The sequence below is a fragment of the Oryza brachyantha genome, chromosome 1 (genome assembly GCF_000231095.2).
Source record: "Oryza brachyantha chromosome 1, ObraRS2, whole genome shotgun sequence".
NCBI lineage: Eukaryota > Viridiplantae > Streptophyta > Magnoliopsida > Poales > Poaceae > Oryza > Oryza brachyantha.
Genome location: NC_023163.2, coordinates 23,359,077 through 23,386,755, shown reverse-complemented (window position 1 = coordinate 23,386,755; position 27,679 = coordinate 23,359,077). Strand labels below are relative to the sequence as shown.

General features: G+C 42.2%; 1 protein-coding gene and 1 pseudogene across 1 annotated transcript; one reads left to right on the top strand and one right to left on the bottom strand.

Moving 5' to 3' along the window:
• The first annotated feature begins 169 nt into the window (after positions 1 to 169).
• Positions 170 to 7,168, top strand: LOC102708289 (probable glutamate carboxypeptidase LAMP1). Its single transcript, XM_015836650.2, has 12 exons — positions 170 to 1,262; positions 1,358 to 1,425; positions 3,726 to 3,807; positions 3,984 to 4,076; positions 4,167 to 4,319; positions 4,541 to 4,609; positions 4,842 to 4,929; positions 5,031 to 5,120; positions 5,915 to 6,003; positions 6,157 to 6,273; positions 6,366 to 6,506; positions 6,611 to 7,168. Exons 1-12 carry the CDS (start codon positions 231 to 233, stop codon positions 6,791 to 6,793), a joined length of 2,205 nt encoding a protein of 734 aa, XP_015692136.2. The 5' UTR covers positions 170 to 230; the 3' UTR covers positions 6,794 to 7,168.
• A 5,101-nt stretch (positions 7,169 to 12,269) lies between these two features.
• On the bottom strand, positions 12,270 to 19,862 carry LOC102706623 (annotated as a pseudogene).
• Between the last annotated feature and the right edge of the window lie 7,817 nt (positions 19,863 to 27,679).

Genomic DNA, 27,679 nt, shown 5'->3' with positions numbered 1-27,679 from the left:
CACCCAAATACTACACATGCAAGGTGTAACGTTTGCGTTTACCCATTGCCCCAATCAAATGGTTGTGATTGGTTTGGTGTGGCGGCGTAGTAGCAGGCTAGCAGCAGTATAGAAGCTTGCAACTTGTCACCTGGTAGCACGTTGTTGTCTCCGCGGATTTTAGAAAGAGAGTCCAGAGCGGAAGCAGAGCGACGCCACTCTGCTCGACCCCTCTTCCCCTTCCGTGCGCCATGTCCCGCCTCGACGCCGCCTCCCTCCTCCTATCTCCCTCTCCGCCGCAACCGCCGCCCAAACGGAAGGGCGGGCGCCGGCTCCTCTGCTTCGTCTCCTCCACCCTCGCCGTCCTCGGCGCCTCCCTTTCGCTGCTCGTACTCGCCGTCCACTCCGCGCCGAGCCCGCCGCCGAACTACGGAAGCCTGTTCCTCTCCCTCGCCTCCAACGACACCGCGGCGATCCACCTCCGCGCGCTCACGCTTCACCCGCACGTCGCGGGCACCAGGGCCAACTCCCTCGCCGCCGCCTACGTGCGTGATGCGTTCTCGTCCCTCTCCATCCCGTCGCGCGTCACGCCGTACTCCGTCCTTCTCTCCTACCCGGTCGAGCGCTCCCTCTCCCTCACCGTCCCCGGCCGCGCCACCACCAAGAGCTTCTCCCTGTCGCAGGAGACGTACCCGAACGACCCCTACGCGTCCGCCACGGCGGAGGTGATACCGACGTTCTACGCCTACTCCGCCTCTGGGTCGGTGTCGGCCGAGGCCGTGTACGCCAACTACGGCCGCGAGGAGGACTTCGCCTACCTCACCTCCCGCGGCGTCGACGTCGCGGGAAAGGTGGCGCTCGCGCGGTACGGGAGGATCCACTGCGAGGACATCGTGCGCAACGCGCGCGTGGCGGGTGCCGCGGCCGCGGTGGTGTACACCGACCCTCTGCAGTACGGCGGCGCCCCCGGGGAGGCGTGGTTCCCCAACTCGCGATGGCTGCCGCCGTCCGGCGTGCAGGTAGGCAGCCTGTTCCTGGGCGTGGGCGACCCGACGACGCCGATGTGGGCGTCGTCCGAGGGGTGCGAGCGCGTGAGCGTGGAGGAGGCAATGGCCACCGACGACATGCCGGGGATCCCGGCGCTGCCGGTGTCCGCGCGTGACGCCGCAGAGATCCACGGCGCGCTGGGTGGCGATGCTGCGCCGGTGGACTGGCAGGGCCGGGAGGGGAGCCCGGTGTACCGCCTCGGCCCTGGGCCGGCGATCCTGAACCTAACGTATACCGTAAGTAAAATTCAAGACGCCTCTTTATCTCGGCCATTGAAATTTAATTGTCGTGGGTTGCAGCGGAGCCAACGGTTTCTCTTGGAGTTTCGCAGGGGAATGATACAATGGCCACCATAGAGAATGTCTTCGCGGTGATCGAAGGTGCAGAGGAGCCGGACAGGTAATTCTTTCTGACATTGCATCACAATATCAGATTAATTAGTCCACTATCCTTCGTCCTCGAATCTGAGAGTATCCATCTTCGTCCTGAAAATAGAGGACGAGGGATAAAAAATAAGTTCCAACAGTCTGTCTCATCATTTATTTTTAGATGTCATTCATACCAGGAGAAAAACTCTATATTTGGATGTTCTCTTTTTATCATATAAAGAAATATGAAAACTATCATATATGAATGATTTGCTAGTGTAAAAAGAGATATGAAAAATAAAACTGTTTTAAATGATAATCTAAATAAAGATATAGATGACTAATTTAGACTCTCGGATTCTCAGTCACAGCGTGTGCTGGTAGTTAACACATGCATCCTGCTTGGGCATTGCCGTGCACTGTTTTTGGGACCATTTTTTGACCTTTAAGAATCATGTTTAATCCCCAAAATTTTTTTTCTTAAAAACATCGCACCGAATCTTTGGACACCTAAATGAAGCATTAAATATTGATGAAAAAATAAACTAATTTCACAATTACAGAGAAAATCGTGAGAGAAATCTTTTGAGCCTAATTAGTCCATGATTAGCTATAAGTGCTACAGTAACTCGCACGTGCTAATGACGGATTAATTAGGCTCAAAAGATTCGTCTCGCTATTTCAGGCGAGCTATGAATTTTTTTTCATTCGTGTCTGAAAATCCCTTCCGATATCTAGTCAAACGTTTGACGTGACACCCAAAAATTTTGTTTTTCCCAACTAAACACCTTTGTTTAGTTCCCCAAAATTTTTGTATGGGTGTCACGTTAGACGTTTGAACAAATATCAAAAGGGATTGTCGGACACGAATAAAAACAAATTTCATAGCTTGCCTGGAAATCATGAGATGAATCTTTTGAGCCTAATTACTGTTATTAACATACGTGGGTTACTGTAGCACTTATGGATAATCATGGACTAATTAGGCTCAGAAGATTGGTCTCACGATTTTCCCCCTAACTCAGCTAACTGTGCAATTAGTTTTTATTTTCATCTATGTTTAATGATTCATTTAGATGTCCAAATATTTAATGTGATGTTTTTGGAAAAAATTTTAGGAACTAAACGGGCCTTCGCGAAAAGAAAATTTTTAGGTGTCACGGCGGACGTTTGACCAGATGTCGGGAGAGGTTTTGGACACGAGTGAAAAAACGAATTTCATAGCTCTCCTAGAAACCACGAGACGAATCTTTTGAGCCTAATTAATCCATCGTCACCATATGTGAGTTACTGTAGCACTTATGACTAATCATACATTAATTAGGCTCAAAAGATTTGTCTCACGATATCTCTCATAACTGTGCAATTAGTTTTTTATTTTATCTATGTTTAATGCTCCATTTAGATATAAAAAATCGATATGATGTTCTTGGGGAAACAATTTTAGGAACTAAACACGGCTATACATGCTACTAAAAACAGCGAATTTTGGGTACCGGACTTTTATGAATGCTATTATTATTACTACGTAGTACTCAAAAACAACGAAAAACGGTTTTCACGTGCACTAGAGTTAAGCGAATTTTCTGCACAACTGTGGTACTTTTTAGATGTCTATGGGGTAAAACAAGATATCATGTTTAGTTTTACTCAATTGTAAAAAAAAAATGTAGCATTCTACATTATGAATCTAGGTATGACATCTTTACCCAATCACCACCATTATCGACAAATGTTTTTCTTCTGGTCGAATATTGATGGTAATTTCTAGCCCTTGAAACTGGATATTTTGAAATAGTGGAATTCCTTGATATTTTCTTTCCGTAGTTCCAATATTTCAATAGATTCTTTGGTAAAAAATATTATCCTGGCAAGCTATACATGCCTCATTTTATATTTCGGATATAGCTGTCCACAATCTTCTGTTCATATCATATCCTGAATCCTGATATTCATATCCTACAGACTAAAGGTATCAAAAAGTAACAGAGCTACAGATTTTTTTTAAAATAAATCATATATCTAACTATTTAGTCTAGTTAGCAGCATGTTGAAGTCGCTTGGATAGTTTAGTGCCTGATTTGTTACTTTTGATGCAATGAAGCTATGAGTATCTAACACGTTAGACAAAAAAGTAAGCTTGATAGTCAAGCACAGTTTTCTTTTATTCTTTATTTGCTTGATCTGTAAATAGCAAACAATTTTCTTGCTGAATGATTTAGGGAGCAATTAGATCCAGTTATCGTTAGGGACGTGCCAGTATGCAGAAATGCGTACCAGCAACCACACAAATTGAAACTAGAGCTGAATTTTGATCCTTTTGTAATAAAGATATGTTATCCTTGGTAACCATCGTGATGCCTGGACATTTGGAGCATCAGACCCAAACAGCGGAACAGCATCTATGATCGAGGTAATTCTTTGACTACAAAGTTTTCTTCTCTGCTATCCAGTGGACTGTACTTTCTCATAACTTTGCTGGACCTCACTACCGGCTTGGCGCTTTAGAATATTTAAACTGAGTAGTCAGCACAAGATCAACTCTGAAACTATGAATATTAACGTGTTGTTTTCCCTTGCTGTTCATAGCTAGCTCAAAGGCTTTCGGTGCTGCAAAAGCAAGGATGGAGACCTAGAAGAACCATAATCTTCTGCAGCTGGGATGCTGAAGAGTATGGACTGGTAAATCTATCTGTCTCTCTCTCCACTAAAAGTACACCGTATGCAGAGTAAGAGCAACGAGAATGGTGATCACAACTTACATTTATGCAGACAGGATCTACAGAATGGGTTGAAGAAAACATGGAGATGCTTTCCTCAAGAGCTGTTGCTTATCTTAATGTTGACGTTTCAGTAGTTGGCCCCGTATTTCGTCCTTCTGCAACTCCCCAACTTGACGAGCTATTTCAGGAAACAATGAAATTGGTGAGTACATCGCTAGAAGTCATAGTGACATTTCCAGGGAAAAGAGAGAAAAGGAAAAAGCCTTGTAGTCATAGTGCACTTTACTGTTCGTTTGCTTTTAGGTACCGGTAATCAATAATGGGTGTTTCAACTTTCAAACACTACTGAGACATTTTTATGCTTATAATTTTCCTTGGTCGCTATTTCTGATAACTATAAATGCACTTTCTGCACTCATGAAGGTTCAAGATCCTGACAACTCATCTCAGACTGTATATGATTCATGGGTCAAGTCCAATATTTCTCCCATGGTGAGTTGTATATCGTGTATATTGGACCATGAATAGTTATTCTAGTACTTCCAACGAAAATGTTCAGCTTTAATGGCCTTTTTGTTTTACAGGAATTTTATAGGAATTTTAGAGGAAATAGTTCAATTCCTCCAATTTTTCTGTAAAAATCTTTTGAAATGAAGAGACCCTAAGCCTTTTCATTTCTAATATATTTAACATCATTGCTGACTTTCTGAAAAAAAAAAAAAAGATTCGACGGCTAGGCCATGCAGGATCAGATTTTGCAGCTTTTGTTCAACATGTCGGTATTCCTTCAACGACCATGGGTTTTGGAGAAGGCAAGGCTCCTCATGTTGTATTTTCTAAAGAGAAATCTTTTAAATGGATTTCCCACTTCATTTTTTTATGTACTTTGCTTAATGTGCCTTGGCCTTTTCAGGACCAGGCTATCCCGTATATCATACTTTATACGACGACTTCGTGTGGATGGAGAATTTCGGAGATCCTGGGTTCCGTAGGCACGCTGCAGGTGGTACACTGTGTTTCTTTTTCTTTCCTTTTTTTATGCAGGATGTTAGTACTGTCACTTTCTGCAACTAAGGTGGTGTTTAGGCCTTGTTTAGTTTATAAATTTTTTTTGCAAAAACATCACATCAAAACTTTAAACATACATTTGAAGTATTAAATATAGTCTAATTACAAAACAAATTTCAGATTCTGCCTGAAAACCGCGAGACGAATCTTTTGAGTCTAATTAATCCATCATTAACACATGTTGGTTACTGTAGCACTTATGACTAATCACGTCCTAATTAGGCTCAAAAGATTCGTCTCACTATTTTCTCCATAATTATGTAATTTTTTTTAATGTTTAGTGTTATTTAATGGTTTATTTAGATGTCCAAAAATTCGATATGATGTTTTTGGGAAAAAATTTTAGGAACTAAATAGAGCCTAATAGTTTGAATTTTTTTTGCAAAAACATCACATTAAGTTTTCGGATATATATTGAACTATTAAACGTAGTTTAATTATAAAATAAATTTTAGATTCCGGCTGAAAACCGCGAGACGAATTTTTTGAGCCTAATTAATCTGTCATTAGCACATGTTGGTTACTGTAGCACTTATGGCTAATCACTTTCTAATTAAACTCAAAAGATTCGTCTCAAGATTTCTTTCGTAACTGTGCAATTAGTTTTTTTGGTTTATCTATGTTTAATGATTTATTTCGGTGTCCAAAGATTTATCGTGATGTTTTTGGGAAAAAAAATTGAGAACTAAACAAGGCCTAAACATGATGAGCAACATTTTCACATTGCAGCTGCTAGCATCTGGGGAATGATGGCTTTGAGCCTTGCGGACGAAGAGATCCTGCCCTTCAACTATATGTCGTACACAATTGAACTTGAGGTATTGTCAACATATTTCCAGTAGTATCTATAGATTGCGACGGCATTTCGAGGTTACCAAAGGCCGCGAATAGAAAGAGGAACCCTGCTGGTTTCCCTTCTATGCGACTGACAACTGAAACCAATACGTGATTACGGTTTGTGTTTATCACAGGCATACACAAAGTTAGTAGAGAATGAAGTTAGGGGCACAGCTATCAGTTGCTCTCCATTGCACAATGCAATCAGAGCTCTGAAAACGGCAGCTACTAAAGTAAATGGCGAGAGGAAGGTAAATGTACATTCAGAGTTTCTTCTCTTCCACTTCCAGACAGCCTTTCAGGCCAGGTTTTGATTATGACTAAGAGGAATTACTGTTCTTAGGAACTTCAAAGGCAACTGTTAAGCAACCAGCTGATCAAGGATTCACTGAAAACACGGTCGCTCAATGACCGGCTTATGCAGGCAGAACGGGCATTCACTAGCAGGGAAGGCCTCTTCAAGCAAGAATGGTTCAAGCACCTGGTGAATGAATTCAATTTACGCTGTTATCTTTTCTTTTTAATCACAGCATGGCATCACAGCTTTATATTGCAGTTGTACTAAGTGGTGACTGTTGCCTGTCACAGGTGTATGGACCCTCAGAACAGAATGACTGGGAAAGCGCATCTTTTCCTGGTGTAGGCAATGCCATAGCTAGCGCGAGGAGGGACAACACCACGGAATCATGGAAGTTTGTACAGCATGAGATTTACAGAGTCGCAAGGGCAATAACACAAGCTTCTGTTGTACTTACCGGCAACCTGACATGACGCCATTGGGCCCAATAGCGTGCACATTGTTTCAGCAATGACAGAAAACGCAACAGGCCAAAGAGCATTTGACTCGCATGGATAGTCATATTTTGCTGGCTATTGATCTTATTAACGATTGTATATCTGATCTACGAGGGAAAGATTGAAGATATATTATACACAATTCATGGTGATCGGTTCAAATACCAAGTTAGAATGTTACTTGTACAGATGCTTGTGTAGATTTATACACATAGCTATGTAACTTTTGTGTATAGATATAGGAATACTGCTTGATTCTTCATTGTGTTCGCAGAGAAAAATGCTTACGAGAATAACATGCAGACATGCTGGCAATGGGGAGTGAGGATGAAAACGTAACGGTAATTACCGGCCGACCGGTTATCGTTTCCAAAGTTTTCCGGGTAAAAAACACGACAACTGTAATTACCTAATTACCATAAACTAGCATGGTGGCCTCCATGGCTAACTTCGTTATGAAAATTTCTTATATAATATTATATATAATTTTATATTATATTATGAAATATAAATATTAAAGTAGTAATATAATTTAAAACTCAGACCTAACTTAGATCAAACTTTTATATTTGATGCTCCACACAAAGTAAAACATTGACTTCTTTTATATTATCTTAATAACATAATAGATCTAAAAATAATATTGCTGTATAAAATTTATGTCATAATATCTCTTTTTCCCTCCGTCTTCTTCAATCACTATATATTACTTATTTGTAATTATCCGCAACATGTTTCAAATGACTTTATGTTTACTTAAATAAATTAAATAACTTTTAGGTATATGAGATTATTATTTTTAGTTTAATCTGCCGCTATATCCCCGTAGAGATTGGACGACAACAGCGTCAATTCAAAAAAAAACCTGAATTTTTTTTCTTGTCCGATTCCAAAACATACTATCTTTTCTTTTTTTTATGTCTTATTTTCCTTCGACTGCTCGATCCAAAAAAACCTAATTTTTTTCCTTGGACGGCAGCAGCGCCGATTAGAAAAACTGATTTTTTTCCCCTTTGCTGGTCCGATTCCAAAAAAATATTATCTTTTCTTTTTTATCTCTTATTTTCCTTCGACGGTTCGATAAAAAAAACCTGTTTTTTTCTTTTCCTTGTCTGACCAAAAAATCATTATCTTTTCTTTTTTTCGATTCCAAAAAAATCCAAAAATCAAGGGTTTTTATCTAAAAAATCACGTTCTTTTTTATCCTCAAAAAATTCCTTGTCCAATCAAAAAAAAATCAATCAAGTTCTTTCCTCCTAGCTTGTCCGATCCAAAAAATCAATCACGTTCTCTCCTCCTTGTCCGATCCAACAAATTAATTACGTTCTTTTTTTTTCTCCTAAAAAATTCCTTGACTGATCCAAAAAAATCATTGTCTTTTCTTTCTTTCTCTTATTTTTCTTGGATTAATGTGGGATTTTCTAGCCTGTAAAAGTAAACGTGATGACTCCTTTTCCTATTATATAATATATAATAGATAGATCGAAACGGTAACAAAAACGGCGTGGCCTATTTCCATCTGTATTGCTTGGTTACTATTCCCTCCGGTCACGTTCGTTTGACGTTTTGGCCAAGTATTCTACCTTGTTTTTTTTTTAATTTGCTTGTCCTAAACATCAATTAATTCTGTCCAGAGAGAGTACATTCTTTTGTTAATCACTGTTTGTATAATACGGTAAATTACGTTTATACTATGAAAACCTAACAAACTAGGGCAACCCCACATGCCACAGTCTGGGTACAGCTCATAAACTAGTCGTCTAGCTCTAACTATTGAAAATGCACCTCCAACTATTGGCACCGATGGAAGCAACATACAAACAAATGGTACAAATAATGTAGATGGAAATTGTGCAGTTGTTTCCGACTTGATTTACTGGCCTCCGAAAGATACCACAATGTTTTTGATCGAATAGTTCTATTTTTTATTTTCCAATATTTTTGATATCGGTATCGTTTCTGATTCCGTTTTCAAGGGAAAAAACATGGTCGCAGAAGTGATTTAGGGAGTTTTACAACAAGATTGGTTTAGATGAGAAAGTAGAAGGATAAATTAAATAAAAGATGGTTGTGAATGGTTAAAATAATGCAGTAGATGGAAAAGTAGCTATATTTTGGGCCAAAAATGAATAATAGAAGTAGCTACATTATCGACAAAGGGAGAACACACACCTAACTTGAGTTGGACCGAAGGAGTTCTATATAAATGAAAAATACTTGGTGGTATATTTAGAATGGACTATTGATTACATTATTATCATATTTATGCAACAAAGTTCATGTTTGTAATATGAAAAATAAGAAGATTTGAACAGAAGAAAAATTATTGTTGGGTGCCTTATCACGCTGATGCTTAGTTGATTAACATGGTAAGTTAGTATTTTAGAAAATACCCTTCACAAATAGCTTAAAACAAATGGTCTAAGGAATCCAATGCAGTACATATTTTTAGAAACCGTATTTTTTGAAGTTGGAGCAAACAATTCATTTCAAAATTCCAAAAAGAAAACAATCATAAAAGAATAGTCTAAGTGCACATGAATATGCTTTTGGGAGAAAAGGACGGATTTTATGCTTAGAAAGCTACTGATTCTTTTATAAAATATGTTTTGCTAAATCTGTGTTCTTCCCATATCCATTTCCTGCGGCGATGCGCGGGTTGCGTAGGGTTGTTGGCTTGTTTGATGGTACACTTCATGGCAATCATTTGTATAGTCCGATAAAAAAAATCTATTGACTCAGCAATGAACCTCGAACTGCGGTATTACAGTGGACATAGCTGAAGTGTCGTCAGCCTATCAAGGGGCCATTTAACTTTTTGCCACATTTACGAATGTTTATTACAGATTTACCATTGGACTTATATGTCATAGACTTATAAGGGCCCACATGTCATAGACAGCGAGTGACAAATCTATTTTGACCACTCGTAAGAGAGGCAAGAAGTTAAATTTCCCTCTGTCAAGTAGCATGAGCACTTAAAGTAGAGGCATGTGGATGTGGTTGTCACGGCGTCATCCAAACCTCCTGTTAACTACATCTATTATTATTGTTTGGTTACTTTTGTAGGGGCATTTTCTTAGCTCAATTATCATTTCCTTTAGAAAGGATGGTACCGTGCAGTAAGTTCCATTATTTTGTTTCCCTGCGGTGTGTTAGGAATTTTGTTTCCCCTGAACTATATATTCAGCCTATAATAATAATACTAAGTCTTTAAAAAGCAATGCAAAGTAAATACAAACCGTTTATACCCAATTACCCATCATATCAGAGATACAATACTAACGACAAACAAAAAAAGACTTGCCGTGATATCTTACCTACAAAAATAAAAGACGAGATTTTCTGTTCGCAAGCTATGCCCTTCCATTCGTCATCGGTGTGATTAGCCTATCAGTCCGCTTCACACGCTATGTTTCTGCCCTCATTTGGGTAAACCGATTTCCACGATCTGAGTTAAGCAACACCGAGCAATTGATAGACATGAGACAAAATCATGATTCGTTACACTCAAATACTACACATGCAAGGTGTAATGCTTGTGTTTCTTCATTGCCCCAATCAAATGGTTGTGATTGGTTTGGTGACATGTTCCGCTCCATAAAACACTTACCATCATATTTCTTTTCTTTACACACAAATGTCACCATATTATGCAATGTTTCAAATTGATAAAAAAAATTACAAGGCATAGTCCTTAGAAGCTATAATCAGAAAAAACAAAAACAAACACACTATCCCACACTGACAACGTCTACACACCGTTGAGGAAAGAGCTACTAGCATCACACCGAGAGGAATCAAAGGGTTTTTCACTCTAAGCAGCTCTTCTGGATGTTTACCTTCAAGCCCGTGGTATCGCCGAAGCCTTCTAGGATATGCATCAAATTTTGGACATCTGGCCTTTTAGGTTTTAGAAAAATCGTCGCATCATCTACGTACAAGGACAGTCGACACTTAGCGAATCTTAAACCCATTGTCACCAGCATTCCTTGGTCAGTGGCCATATCCAGCAATTTTTGCAGCAGCTCAATCACTAGTACGAAGAGATACGGCGACAGGGGGTCGCCTTGTCTCAATCCACGTCTGTGGTATATCCTCTCACTTTGGTAGCAATTTACCATAACTTTGGAGGAAACTATTGATAACAGAATTACTATCCAGTCTATCCAGCGTTTGCTGAAGCCCTTATTATGCATCATCTCAATGAAATACTCCCAGGATACCAAGTCAAAGGCCTTGGCTATGTCCAGTTTAAAGAAAAGAGTCGCCTTGCCTTGCCCGTTGAAGATCTTGAGCAAATTCCTCACGTAGAGATAATTGTCTTGAATACACCTGTTTCTTATGAAAACACTCTAAGCGCTGGAAACCAGTTCGTGTATACGTGAGGATAAACTGGTTGTTGAAACCTTTGCAAATAGTTTTGCCACTGAATGGATCAAACTAACTGGCCTGAAGTCACTTCAGAACAAACATTTTCTTTCTTTGGTATTAGGGTTATGTTTCCCCTATTTATACTCCCAAAGTTCCCTTCTGACAGTTGATGAAAACTGTTGAAAGCCTCCATAACATCCTCATTTATTATGGTCCAGCACGATCTGTAGAATGTGCCGTTGAAGCCGTCCGATCTGGGAGCCTTTTCAGATGACGAGTTTTTAGCTTAGAGAATCTCAGTTTCCCGTAAAGTTTCTGTCAAGGTCCACATTCTGGGTGTTTGTCATGCCTAATCTGTCCCGGTTTATTGTGCATGATCGTTCCATTTTCTCCCCCAGGATGGTGTGGTAATGCTTGTAGATCATTTCCATCTTGTCTTCTTGGGTGTGAGCAGTCTGTCCATCTGCTTGGAAGCTAGGAATGTGGTTTCTTCGTTTCCTCACTGTCATTTTCATATGGAAATGTTTGGTACAGGCTTCTCCTTGTTTTATCCGTGTTACCCTTGAAGCTTGTCTTCTAATTTTCAGAACTGCTGCAAGCCCTAGTGTCCTTATCTTAAGTTCCTTCCTAAAGGCTCTGCGGATGACGCAAATCACTGCGCTAGTGTACGGGTTGGGTGGTAAACACGACTCCACCGGACTAAACCGGCCTATGTTGACCTAAACGGGCCTCACGCACGCTACATTTCCGTTCTGTAGTGGGCCGCACGTCCATCACAATCCCGTTCGACTCGACAATACTCCGTACATTTACAAGGGCCCGCACGACCGCACGCGGCACTCAGTCACGGTCCTGTTCCGTCATTCCGGACCAAATGGGCTCACGTTTGGCCACGGTACCGTTCCGGCCATGGCGCGCACCTGCTGAAGCGCCTGAGAAAGATGTTTTTTTTCAGTAATACGAGGTACATCAACTCACCAAGCACCATCACAGACACCGATTACCGTCGTCATCGAAAGGCCTTGGTATAAGCATCGCTAACCGAGTTCACTTCCAGAGTAATAAACAGACGAACAGATATGGTTATAAATTAAAAAGAATGGAAAGAATATCGCCGAAAGAATATAAACAGACACAAGTATGTTCTTGTGATCCGACCCAGCCTAAACTAAAAACAGCCACAGGCCATCACTTTCACAAGAAACAATCAAATAGCTAGGCGACTGATTTAATCACATCTCGCAAGTGATGCGCATGCATCACAAGCCAAACCCCAAGATAGAGCACCACCAGTACATGCACTTGATTCCTTTCCATCTCCACGCTAATCCTCTTGGTCATGGTACAGCTCCTTCCTGAGCCTCTGCGAGAAGAGCTTGCAGGCGTCCATGCAGAGGTCGACGGCGGCGGCGAGCGCGACGAACAGCGCCACGTCGCCCATGCACGTGGCGTGCTGCACGCCGACCTGCAGGGTGGGCCGGCTGGTCCTCCCCTCGCCCTCCACCGTGGAGCCCATCACGAACCCGCCGGAGAACGGCCACGGAGCGCCGGCGGCGCCCACGGGGAACGTGGCCGGGTCGATGACGAACTGGCCGCCGCGCTTGGTGCTGATGGACGACTCGGCGATGGGGACGGCGCACTCGGTGGGGCCGGAGTCGAACACCAGCTCGAGGCGGTAGCCGAGCGCGTCGACGGGGCCGCGCTCTCGCCACGCCTCTAGCCGCGCCCACGGCTTCCAGCTGGCCGGCCCGGCGCCGGTGGGCTGGAGGATGAGCCAGGAGCCCGGGTTCGCACGGGAGACGCGGCCCGAGCCCGCCGGCGACGGCACGAACGGGGTCACCATGGACGCCGCGGCCACGGGGGAGCCCGACAGGTCGTGGATCGTCACCGTCCACCCCTTGCGCTGCTCCCGCCGCGCCTGCGCGTCGCGGTCGCCGTGCAGCGTGCTCAGCCATGACCGCAGCTTCCGGCCTGTGCTTCGAGTCATGGACGACTCCGACGTCAGCGATCTGGCCACAACGTACAGCACATGCAAGATTAGTTTAGTTTAGCTCAGACTACTAAGTAGTAGTAACATGGAAGTGCATGCGTGCATGGCTAGTGACAAAATTTAATCGTTTAGTTTGAGAAAAGCATAACAAGTTGGCGCCAAGTGATACAAGATCAGTTGCCAGTAGGTAATGGCAATGGTGAACATGATGCAGGGAAGATTCTGAGCCAGCTAATGAGGTTAAAGATTTGAATTTTGCAGAGCAATTTAGTAAGGTAACTAGCCAGAATGCTAAGACCGTCACATGCACGGTTGGTGTCGTCTATATCTGACCATGACGTCCATATATCCATGGCGTATTTCATTTTCAAAGTCCAGTGATTAAAATTCAGTAGGGCTAGCACTGACAGTGAAGCTTCTCATGTGTCATAACCCAACCTGACTGGTCAAATAGCAATAACACAAATATATTCATGGATGATTGGAGGTGCTTTATTACTTTCTTAGTAGGATTTGCAGTTTAGCAGTGGCTTGGAATATTTAATTGACACTGCTTGTTTATCAAGTCTTCCGACCATTTAATTCTAACATTTAAAAGTTTCCCTTCCATGGCAAACTAATTTAAAATGTCGTTATTTATGGAAGTTGAAATATTTTATCCAATGACTTTGCCAATGCCGCTGCATGATATAAACCACAAGGTATCTAATAGCTGGCATCCAATAATGAAAAGGAATTCCGTATGAAAGAAAAGCAGATGAAAAGGGGAGAAATGATTTTCGACTTCTTTATGAAGATAGTTGGGATGAAATAGAATCGGATCACATTCTTCGTTGAGCTGTGCTACTTTTTTTTTCACCAAAAAAAAAAACGAGCATTGCCGAATCACAAGTCGGTATTGGTTAGCAATTCGATTACAGGTATCTCCTCTGTTTTCTGGCCTTATAAATTTGATGGCCTGAAAACAACTCTAAACTCAAAATGTATACCGCAAAAAGATATTTTCTTGAGAATTAGATTCTTTTGGTTGGAAAATTTATATTGTTGGCATTATTTACAATCCCATCATGTTGCTTATACTCTCTCTGTTTTATAATGTAAGATTTTTAATATTTTTACTTGTAATGTTTGACCATTTGTCTTATTAAAAATATAAAAATATCATTTATTTTGCTTGTGACTTACTTATTATTAAAAAGAACTTTAAGCATGACTTGTTATTTTTATATTTGTACTAAATTTTTAAATAAGATGAACGGTCAAACATTAAAAAAAAGTTAAACATCTTGCGTTATAAAAGGGAGGCGGTACTTATTAAGCGAAACAAATCATTGATAACTAAAAATAATTCCTTAATAAAGTTTTGTATATTTGTTCTTAATAATCTAAAAGCAAATCACTAAAGTGAACTATAAAAAATAAACTCTAAAATGTGGACTGCTTGGGACGTTTGCATTGATAAACATGTATGGGCAGGCCAAGGCCACATGCTATACTGTCCAAGTCCAACTGCCGGTTATTTTGTACGGTATACTTGAATCCTAATACGATGACGTATTGTTATTTTTTTTCAAGAAATTAGCAACTAGTTAGTTGTTTTGGGACATGAGGAAGCAAATCTCGCGCCTTCAACAAAAGTAAGCAAAAGTCTAAAGTCTACTTATAAATTCATCAATATTTTCATCGACCTGCTAATAATTAATGACGTAATACTGTATTTTATCCCCCATCTAAAAAGCTCTTATATCCAAGTGTCCTTCACAACTACCCCTCGTATATCTAGCACAGATATAAGGGCATTCCTAACCCATAACACTAGATGTAGTTTTTATAAACTTCACGTCATCAAGAAACTAGTACTAGACACTACTTTTCTAATACAAACATCACTATTTCATACTTCGATTAATGCTACTTATCTCACATGATATCTTAAATATTGTATAGAAATCATGTCTCATGCAAGACATGATTTCATTCTCTTTTCTCATTTATTCACTTACCACATCATTTTTCATCCTAAATGATAACTTATTTAATACTATGAACAACATACTAGTCATTGGGTTAGAAATGCCCTAACGTATTCCATGAGAAGCAATGAAGTGTTATCAGCACTCAGACGCTGTAAAGCACGTTGTTAACACTAACAGCGGCAAACTTAACTTAGCGAGCAAAAGGAAGAAGATGCAATGATGCATGCACATAGTAATACGTGTACCACACACCAAGCCACCAACCTGGTCCTGGTTGCCCTCCGCCCAGCGCTGAACCGGCAGGTGAACACCGGCTGTCTCTGGCCGCCGCCGCCGGCGCCGCCGGGAACCTGGTAGACGACTGGCCCGCACTCCGGCTCGCCGCCGAACTGGAAGACGTACCTCGGGTCGGGCTCGGCCCGCACGACCATGTGGATCTGCGCGCGCGCCGCGTGGGACGCCGCCGCGGAAGCCGGCCTGCCCACGTCCACCCACCCGTCGCGCGCCACGACGGTCTCCCCCGCCGCGGCGCGGGCCACGTCGACGGGCACCCGCACCCTGCCCAGCGCGCGGCCGGCGCTCATGCCGCAGCCGGTGCTCCCCTTCTGCCCGGCGTGCACGGACACGACGAGCTCGGCGGGGCGCGCCGAGAGCCTCTGCACGGCTGCGGCGTCGAGGCTTATCACCACGGGCTCCCCGGCGGCGACGGGGCCCGGGGACTCGGAGGCGAGCGGCAGCTGCGCGGTGCGTGAGTGGGAGCCGGCGGAAGGGTGGTCCTGGAGGTGGAGAGTGCAGAAGCAAGGGGAGGTGGAGGGGTGGACGCCGGCGGCGCCGGAGCTGGGGCGCGGCACGGAGGGCAGCTTGAGGAGGAGCTGGTCCACGGTGAGGCGGACGAACGCGCAGGGGTCCATGGCGCGCGCTCGCTCGATCCCCGGCCCGGTATCACAGGTGTTATCGCGGCCGTTGCTGCTCCCTCGCGCTTGTTATATGTAGCGCTGGTGTACCCACGCGCGCGCCCGGCCTGTTTGGGCCGCTGCGTGTGAGCCGGCGCAGACAGAGTTTTGTATTCAGTCGGGAAAATTGAAAGGTTCCCCCTCTAAAAAAAAATATTTTCAGTTTATCTATAAAGACTAAATATCCTTTTTGTGCTCTATTTTTCAAATCTCAGTATTTTGATTTCTACTTTATCAAACTTTAATACAATTGACAAATAAAAGAAAACTAAAAAAATGTTTTTGAGCCGAGACAGTAATAGGTAGGAATAGGATTTGCCCGTTTTGCACCTGAACGATATCTCCTCCACGTTGGCTCTCGCATGCCCTAGGTAATCCCTAAAACCATATTGTAGCAATACTCATCGGCCGATTTACCTATTTATTAATTATTGAGAACTTGAAAGGTAGATTTATTTGGTTTTTAAAATATCTTCAGTACATAAAGCTTTTATACGGTACGTACAACTTAGCAGCCTGAAGACTATGCTAATAAAAATTGATGAGTAGCTAAGACTATCGAGCCAAAAGTACGGTGCTAAAGTTGAAACGAAAAACTAGTCTGGATTAGAGTAGCTCTTATAGCCCATAATAAAACCAACAAGTAATTAAATCCTTGGCACAACACCAGAAAAGAACAGCTGGTGTCATCATCTCATCTCATACTCGAAGCTTGCTGCAGATGACGTCGTGTGACTAGTGGCTAGTGGCCACAGCTCAACGGGGTTGCTAGGATAATGACGTCGTGTGACTCCGTGGAGCTCTATTAAGATCTGATAACTTAAACATGTCACAGGTGGAGAACCATAACTTTAGAACTCAGCTCCGAGCATTGGGCGAGATATGGCCTTCCGGGTAGTCCGAGGATCAATAGAACTCCCCATCCAACTCCTTAATTAGCAAGAAGAACACCAATAGCGCAAAAGAAGGCATGTTGTGTTGTCCATCATCTTCATCGACGACGACTAGAGCATTCATCGAGGACGGTTAACGTCCTCTATCTTGACCCCTTAGCAATTGCTGTCCTCTGGCTCTCGTGCCAATGGATTTGGCTTTGATCCCTCGGTTGCTTGTGGTGACGGATCTGACATCGACCATCGACCCCTTCACTAATGATGTTGGAGAGGCGAGAAGAGGAAAAGAGAGAACGAGGATCGTGGCTGGCAATGCGAATGTGGTCTCGCCAGGATAAAAAAAAGAAGAGAGCGAGGAAAAGAGGGAAGAGAGAAGCGTAAAGTGAGCGTATGGACTACTCTAGACCACATGATCGTGAGCTTTGGTGGCTTTGACTTGTGGCTTCAGATTTGATTGGGCACATCCAAAACCATGTTGGATTGGGGGAGCTATGGTCTCATGATGATCATATTTGTTGAGGCTACTCACTTATACTTTGGATTAGACATGTCCTTAGTCTTGAACCGCCATGTAAGTAATCATGTCTACTGTTTGCTAATATTTAACTGGCATTGTCTGTGGATATGGGGTGCATTTGCAAACGCGGGCACTAAGTTAGTTTTTTTTTTCATGCGCATGTTTCGCGAACTGCTAATTAGTGTTTTCAGCGAAAAAATATTAAAAATAGATTAATCCATTTTTAACTTTGCAATAACTAATACTTAATTAATAATAAGCTAATATCGTTTTTCGTTTTACGTGCACTCGTTAGCCAAGGTGCAGAAGATGCTGGATGTCCACATATGGCCGATGAGTGGTATAGGCCATATAACTAATCATACCAAATTAAAGAAACTAAAAGCAGAGGAGAATGAATCAGAATCATCGATCAGAGGTTTGGTAACGAGCAACGACATCGATCGACACGACAGGTGGACGGGATCATTAGCCCTAACAACAATCTGTTTAATACGATGATGGCATTCTTCACGAATTAAATTCGATCAAGCTAGGTTGCTGTTGCTTCCAATGAACGAGCGTGTATGATATACGCAGCCGGCGTGGCCTGTCGCGCAGCGGGGCCAGGTAGTAGCAGCTGGTGCCTAGCTGTGCTCACATGCGAGTATGCTGCGCGCGCCACCGGACGTAACAGCTCGAATAAATGTAGTGGCACTCAGGCGCATGGGCAGTCCCCGTCGACCAGAGGCGACGATGAAATGAATCGACCGGCCACCAGGACGGAGACAATCCGGTTACCGGCTTTGGTTGTTGAGGAAATCTACTTTATGGATATGTTTGTAAAAAAAATTATAAATAACAATTTTATCTTTTATTCTCAGTGATATTAAACTTATGTAGCGAAGAGAGGATTTATGGAAGTTTTGCAAAATTCGTTGGTCTGAATGAGATGTATCTGTTAATTAGGTTTGGACTTGTGCAGGGTAACCGGAGAATGAACGTCAATACGGGGCTATTCGGTTCGAGGAGTTTCACTGCCACCTCCGTTTCGTAACGTGAAATGTTTGACTTTTTTTTGCAACGTTTGATTATTCGTTCTATTTAAAAATTTAGTACAAATATAAAAAATAATAAATCATGCTTAAAGTTTTTTGATAATAAAGAAAGTCACGAGCAAAATAAATGATATTTTCATAATTTTTTAAATAAGACAAATAATCAAATATTAAAATAAAAAATCAAAAATCTTACATTACGAAACGGAGGGAGTAGAATTTTATAGAAATTGAACATTTCATGTGAAAATCCATATAAAATATATTTACATGGTGTGCAGCTTATATCTGGTGGAGTTGTCTTCATGGTTTCGCTTAAATTAAACACATGAGAAATAACATATTAATTATTAAAAATTAATTGATGAGTAAACTTATATATACATGTTTTTAGCGTTGTATTTAAATGTTTTAAAATATAATTATTTATAACATTATTCACAATACTACTTATCTTATAAGTTGCTTTTCATTTAAATATTTTCTTATTTTGTCCACACCAACACTCCCACGGATATATGTTCCTTAGTAGTATTTATTAAGGGTGTATTTGGTTGGCTGGACTTGGCTGGATAGGAGATGGCCGTTCAATTTTTTGTTGTGTTTGGTTTGAGGGCGAAGCTGGATAGAGTGGTACAGGAGAGTAATATTCTATGAAGATGTTGGATGTGTGTATCCAGCCAAATTGGTTGGATGTGCTCATCCACCTTCACTAATGGTGTTCATTAGTGATTGTTTAGTGATAATTAGCGTGTTTTGTTGTTAATTAGTAATTAACAAGTTTAAATTAGTGTTAATTAGTGATCATAGATATATTTCATTGTTAATTTGTACTAATTAGGATAATATTTATGTTGGTTAATTAATATTATTATTTATTAGTAATTAAATATGCTCATTCCATCCATCCTCATCTATCCAACCAAACAAAATATTGAACTATCTCATCCATCCAACCAAACATAAATACAGATCACCATATCATTAAAAATATGGATGGTCATATCACATTACACCTTGACCACCAACCAAACGCACCCTAAGTGATAACGTAGTCTTCTCTCTCTAACCTTAAACAAACCAGAAATATTTACATTTTTTACCAAGACAGTAAATAGTAAAATAAAATAAAAAAATACTCCTAAATTAATTCAGAATTTAAAATTTAATTGTTAGTTTATATGTAAGATGGGGCAGTACATGAGCAAACGCTGTGCCGACCAGAAACCAGGGGTACTGGAGTGCTGATTGATCAAGTTGAACTTGGAACTTGGAAGACTTTGCGCCATTGCGGTTTGCGGGCATGGGTTAGCGTCGGTCTGCTTTTATTTCCATAATAATCGAGGTGTGTTTCTACTTTGCGTTCCTGAGGCAAATTAAGACCCTGTCTAGCAGTGGTACTGGACATATTGACAAAAAGGTTGGACCTATTGCTTGTAGACCGGTACGCACGAGTGTGTGATGCCTTGGCCGTTTACGTGCCCGACGTCTGCTACAGGCACCCGAATAACATCATGCCATGCGTACGCAAACATGAATCATGAATTCATGATGCGTTGCTCCGTTGCCCGCGCATCGCGTTCCCCGCCGCGCTGCGGGCCGGTCTCTCCTCTGCCTGCCCTCCGCGGCCGAAACGAAATTGCTCCAGCGCACACGCTACCTTCCGATAGATGGAAGCGGGATCAACGCGCGGCGCGGCGTAGTGACAAAACACCGGAGTGACCCGCCGATCGATCGGTGCGGGAGAAGAAGGGGGGCGCGCGCGCGGACCGGCTAGTACGTCCGTCGATAGTTTCAGCCCTGGTTGGCCCAGCTGCCTCCCATACGTAGCACGATCGGTCCATGACGCGAACGTTTCACCTATATTGGCCGGTCGGCGTTTATGCTTCACTGGGGCCTCGCCGTATAATGAAGTGGAGTACTCGTAGCACGCAGTACTGTACGCGCTTAGCCAGTTTCCCAAAGTTTCGTCTTTTTGTACGTACGGATCAATGAGTGCATCATGTCGAAACATGGGGTAGTAATGCAGATGCAGTATGAGACGAAAATGGAGATAACACATTATTTTACCAATCAAATCGATATATCATACGTGCCCAATCTATCAGGGGATATATATGTGCATGCATGACATGCTTGTTTTGGTTAGTGACGGAGCCAGAATTTTTTCAAACGTATGGCTTAATTAATTGAATTTATATAATTTTACTTTTATCTTCTAGTTTTTCAAGTTTTGAAATGGAATTTCAATACATATTTAGGATCAGGAGTAGCCTTATAGTTTTGGTCATGTACAGATTCCATGTGTTTTTTCTTTCCACTTATATTATATATGAAAATTTAAATTTTAAACATAAATTTGAAATTAACGGTGTTTCTAGAAAACCCCTCCTCTAATGCAACTCCACCCCTGGTTCTTATCTCTACATAGACTGTGCTAATTTGTACTACATGGGCCGCGTTTGTCCGTCCAACTTACATAACTTACCATCCCCGTTTTTCACACGCATGCTTCCTAAACTGTTAAATGTTATTTTAAAAAATCATATTAATCTATTTTATATTTTTTTTAATAATTAATAATTAATTAATCATGTATTAATTTATTACTACGTTTTTTGCGCCGGGATAAGTTAACTTATCTCCATCCAAACAAACACGGCCATGGTAGGACAACGTATTATTTATAAAATATTTTTAGAATTTAAATTTTATCTCGTAATATAAACTTTTTTGGGTACACGGTACTATTTATCCTATCAATCAGATTTCATTTAAAATTCTTTTTGCTTTATCCTTAACTAGCCTCTCATTCTCATCCATCACTCATCTGAATCCATATTATTTTTCCCTAATATTAATCTATATTAATCAACCTAAAATTTATTTTGGAGCCAAGTGAGTACTACCTCCGTCCCAAAATAAAATCATTTTTCGTTTTTCCGTGTCTAACGTTTGACCATTCGTCTTATTTGAAAAATTTTTGCGATTAATATTTTTGTTGTTACTAGTTAATAAAACATGAATAGTACTTTATGCGTGACTAATTTTTGTAAGTTTTTTACAAATTTTTTAAATAAAAAAATGTCAAACGTCGGATACAGAAAAACGAAAAATAATCTTATTTTAAAACAGAGTTAGTACTAATTATGATTATATCTAGCAGCACAGTCCAAAACAGCGTGATGAGGTGACAGTGCGAGATGGCCGGCACATGGGAATATCGCTATGGGGAACCTAATCCGATCTCTGTCTTTTGTCTGGACATAAAGCAGTCCTCCTTGGATGCGGACAGGTCCTATCTGGCAGCTCTTGGACTGACGTGAACCTGTGATGAAAATGCATGAATTGTTCTGACCAATCAAGCCCTCTACTCCTAGCTAGCTTAACACTCACTGTATCATATCAGTCGTTGTTACGACAAACTCGTCATTCCGTTAAAAATTGACTTTTGTTAATTTTAAATTTGGAGTTGATTTTGGTTTTTTTTATTATATTTTATTTTTGTTATTACTTTTAGATCGCTAAAAATACATATATCAAAGTTTTATTCACAAAATATTTTTATTTATAATATGGCATTTCATATTTTGCATTAAAAGGCCGAAGATAACCTTCTTGAGAGGTACGACTGCAAAAACACACGAATAAGAACAATATTATTTTTGATAGGAATAAAATATAAAATAAAGGTTACAAAATACAATAAAAATATAGAAATAATAGTTTGATTGGATCACATGAAAAATGTAGGAACTAAGTCCTACTAATAGACTAAGGAGTTGTTTGGTTAATTACCATAACTTGCCTAAGTTTATCACACCTCAAGTTAGTTAAATTTGACCAAGTTAGATGTGTGTTTGGTTTGTGTCACACCTGTGACAAGATTCTATTTTCAACATACATGGCCCATATGTCAATGACACAGGAAAGTGTGGCTCTATTTTTATTAGCCAAACCTTAGACAAGTTAGCTAAAATATTGTGACAATCTTAGGCAAATTAAGTATACCATCCAAACAGCCCCTAAAGTTCAATCCAAGCCCAACCCAACCCACCTCCTTTTGTAGCAGCTAACTAATTGAACCCAGTACAATTTGTCACTTGTAGGATCCTAAGGAGGTGTTTGGTTGTCTGCACCAGCTCCATCTCGCATTCCCTCGTAACTTTAGTATGTTTGGTTGTCTGTACAAGTCTGGTTGAGGACATGCAAATTCGGCCTTCGGGCCTGGCTGAGAGAAACGCGCAAGGGGAGCTTCGCTCGGTGGATGCAGCAACCACGCACCCGCCCGTACGCACGTGACCCCGCGTTGCACGTGCTCGTGCGGAACCCATGCCTCCTCCCAGGCGAGCGCGTGCCTCCTCCGCACTCGCTAGATCAACTAGCGTAGCCTCGCTCCGTTGAAGGCCCGCCGGCGCGCCGGCGCTGCTCCGTCGCCAGATCCACCGGCACCGCCCCGTCGAAGACCCGTCGGCGTCGTCCCGTCGAAGACCCGCTGGCGCCGCCCCATCGCCAGATCCACCGCGTCGCCCCGTCAGTTGTCGTCGCCGTCCCCGTCGTTTGCCGCTGCCACCGCGCCCGTCGGTTGCCGCCACCCCCACCTCGTCGCCAGATCCGCCGCCGTCGCGTCGTCGGTTGCCACCGTCGCGTCGTCGGTTGCCACCGTCGCCGCCAGATCAGCCAACGACGCTGCCCTCGAAGACCCACCGCCGACGCCAGATCCGCCACCGCCGTCCCTGTCGATGGCCGCCGCCGTCGCGTGGGCAGCCGTGCCTTCTCCGTCGATTGCCGGCTGGCCGCCTCTTGCCTCCTCCTCCTAGCCCGAATTTTCCAATTATTTTCTGAAAATAATATTTATTTTATATGGGATACAAGACAGTACAATGATACAATGATTTTTCTGAATTTATGGTTTCAAAATTTTTAATTTCTGTATAGTAGGATTTTTTTCATCAATTGGCCGTATTAACCGAAAAAATATATATGTACTCCTGCATATGAACCAAACAAAATCTCTCATCTACTGTATCTCTCGTACAACAAACCAAACACTATCTCAGGCTAGCCAGGCTAATCTAATGCAAACAACCAAACAAGTGCATGCGTACACTCAGAGCCAGGCTACACTCATCCTGTATGGGAGAGATGGGCCAGCTAGGGCGATACGAGTAACCAAACACACCCTAATCGAACCAACTCATACAAAATTCCAAACCAAACCAGGCTAACCCATTCTCTTCAGGCAGATTGAATCCATTTAAAACCCATGGGTTCAAACCAAACCATATTCAAACTTAATCCCAAAAAAGTCTAGGTCCATTGTCTCTTCTTAGTGGCTACTTCTAGCTCTTGATGGAGCGGGAAACTCCTTTGATCCTACATACACTGAAGTTAACCTTATCATTGGCCTTGAGGTAGAAAAATTCAAGGAGAAATATGAATCAAAACAACAGAAGTTGATCAAATCAAATGATATGGTCTCCAGAAATTCTGACTTATATTAGAATTTTTGGAAGTTGATACCGCCAAATCAAGAGATTAACCAAGAGGATATCGTTCGTGATGAAGACCTGGTTAGAGAACGGAGGAAGGTCGAAGACCGGGAGGTCACGAAGCGGTGCAGTGAGTGAGGATGTTGGGGGCAGCATGACATGGCTGGTGGCGGCATATATAGCAGCTCTGGGAGTATGGATGAAAGGGGGATGTGACGGTGATGGGTTGGTCACGATGGAGCAGCATTGAGAGTGAAATGATGATGATGATGATGTTGGCAGCGACGGTGGATGGGCGATAGGAGCTATGTTGTTGCTCGTGGCCTCAAGCCATCGTCCGCCGTAGCAAAGTTGTAGGGAACTAGAGATGTTCAAAGTCCATGAGTTCATTCCATAGATTGATTTTACTTCCTTAGCTCGCATCCATCCCAACCCAAACCATAAATCTTGCTAGTCCAAACCGCCCCCAATCCAAATAAAGGTCGTGGCTCATTTAAAACCAACCAATGCAATCCAGATTAATATCCATCCCATTGATTCCAAACAAATCCAACCCACCTGTAGGCCTAACCATCGAAGAGATGATGACTCAAATAAAAGTTTCCAAGAGATTGGACCTCAGGATAACTTTTGTTCAAAATATCCCCTCCTAGATCTATTCCATAAGAATTTCACAACAGATTAATGCTATAAATAACAAATATTTGGTTGTAGCTACAACGGCCAATTTTGACTTCTTTTTACTACTTTACTGTCATGATCGCTCTGATGACCGCTTTGAATGTTCGAATATTCTACATCACAGATCAAACGGTGTACAATATATACTCCTACGAAGAATACGCATTTGTCATGCAAATTAAGTGGTTGTCTGGATCTAGAGACTTTTTTTTAGTCTATTGTCACATCAGAGGTTTGGACGTTAATTAGAAGTATTAAATATAGACCGGTAACAAAACCAATTGCATAAATAAATGTTATTTTATTAGACAATTTTTTTAAGCCTAATTAAGCTATGATTAGCAAATATTTACTGTAGCGTCGCATTCACTAATCATGGACTAATTAGGCTCAATAGATTCGTCTCGTGAAATAGTGTAGAGCATGGGGTGGGTTTTATTAGTACTCTATATTTAATACTTTTAATTAATGTCCAAATATTCGATATGACAGGATAAAAAAAAGCCGATAGGAACAAACACCCCCAAAACTTGCCAATAGAATAGTACGGAGCTGCCCACTGGCTAATTCTGTGGCATGGCGGTGTAAATCGACGTCAAATCACCAGCAGTAAACAAATTAAGGTGAAAGCGACCTGGACAGAATCCTAGAGTTACGGTGAGACCGATCAGGGAACTCCGGAATCCGAAGACAAAATCAGAGCTCGGTAACACTGATCCCACAGTATTCCGCATGCAGGTTGCAACGGTTTTAACGGCCCCTGCCGGCCGACACCGCACGCACGCACGCCACCGCCAATCCGACGCAGCGGCGCGGCGCGCGGCATCACGATGCGCCTCGGAAACTTTTGTAAGCGTCCATTCCGTCCAATGGCATGCGTGCTAGCTGCTCGTGCGCGACGGCAGGAAGAGGCCCCCGTAATCCGCACCGAGATACGCATGTCTGCTACTAGCTCCGATCCGCCCTCGCCCCGGCCCCTCCTCCGCTCGCTCGATCGCTGCTTACATGTGCGCGTGTGTGCGTGCTGCACACCTCGCGCGGCAGGGGTACGCAGCGCATGTGCCGGCTAGGGTTGGCCCGCCCCCCTCGGTCGTTGGTTGGCCCCCGGTTTGACCGAGCTAGGTTGCCTGGCCACCGGATTGGGCGCCGCGGCCGCCACATCCGCCGCTTGGACCTGCGGTTGGTGGTTGCGTCGATTCGAGCGAGACCGAGGTGCGTGGACGGTACGTACGCATGGAGAGGACCATGGGTGTGGTGGTCGTTCGCGACCGATCGGACGATCTGCGTGATCCGATCGATGCGTTCAGGGCTGGTCAGATCGTACGTGATGCTTTGGTCTTGGTGGACTGCTGCGTTTCCCAGCATATGCTTCGAATATTGAGATTTGAGAGACCGTGCTTACGTGCAACCGTCCAGTGATCGATTCTGTTGTCAAACTGGCAATGCTGGGTGTATGTCAGTATGCGGATGCGGCTCTACAACTGATCTCAGGTCTTACTCTCTCTTGTCAATGTAATAATTCTAGTCAAACTATCTTTGTTCTAAAATAAGTTCATCTTTGTAGTTTAAATAGAAAGATATACTTATTTTAGAATAAATGTATAAGATGCATATATGCTGACAGTATTATTATGTACCTCGTGTGTTTGTTAGCAATAACTGTTAATCCTCTTTATGCAGATCTTGCTCGAATTTCCAATCTATAGTTATTTGCTCCGGACCATCTCCGTTCAGGAATATGTTTAGTGGATTCCAGAACTTGCCGAATGATGGAGGTGCTGAGCTGAGCCTGCCTTAACTGCCACTGCAACTACCATACATGTTCATTGCTCTGGTGATCATCAGAGGATGCGCAGGATCAGCCGAGGTTGCTGGCGCACAAAAACACCAACTCACCTAGTCACCTGCGCACCTACATCAACCACCGGCAGCGGATCAAACCTTCGATGCCACTTGCCTTCCTGTGATCTTCTGCTGAAAAGGTTCGCATGTGTAAGATAGCTCTCAACTCGACTGTCATTTGTAGTAATCAATCATAAAATCATTGTACAAAGTATCACCATGCAACTTGCACGCCGTGCAATAGTATAAACAAGGAACAACTTGGCACTACTACTAGAAGTCTATGTTAGTGGAGTATGTTCTATAACACATAGTCCACATTCTGGCTGGTGCGCAGATCATCACGAATTCACAGTAGAACCGCCGCATATTCCAGATGAAAAAAAAAAGGTCACATTGATGTACACTCGGTAGCTGTAATAGCGATGATTAGATTAATGCTATTTCTCTCAGGATACCAGGTATCGACCTGTATGCTAAACAAGACTTGCAGATCCTCCCCTCCATGGACCATGGTGCGTGTACGGTGTATAAATCCACGATCGAAATTCAACTAACTGCTGCTTTGGGCTTCATGTATCGGCCTTGAAAAGAAGGAACCACGTAGGTCTAAGCATTTCAACTTTCAAGAAATATGGGCTGTATTTGTTATGAGGTCGGAACTGGAACATGTTGGCAGGCCCACACCAATTAGGCCCTGTTTGAATGTGGTGGATTTTTTTTGATTAGCTGGTTTTTTATAACTACTTTAAGATATAAACAAGTGAATTAACTAATAAAATATAAAATATTGTTTTAGAAGTATCAGATGAGGAACTTTTATATAAAAATATTTTGCACAAAATCCACAGTTCAAGAGTTTGAAAAATATTCCAATAAATTAAAATTTATAATCCGTAATCTATCTCAAACACAACCAAATACTATGAGCCTGTTTGGTTGGTGCCCTGAGCACGATGCCTGATAAATTTGTATGCCTGAGAGGCACATACGTTGATAAATTTTGCCTAGCTAGGCAGCCTGACAGTTCACCTCTTTGATTGGCCTCTGTTGCCTAGGATAAGAAAAACCTTAAAGATGATAGGATCTAACAAAAAATAGAGGGAG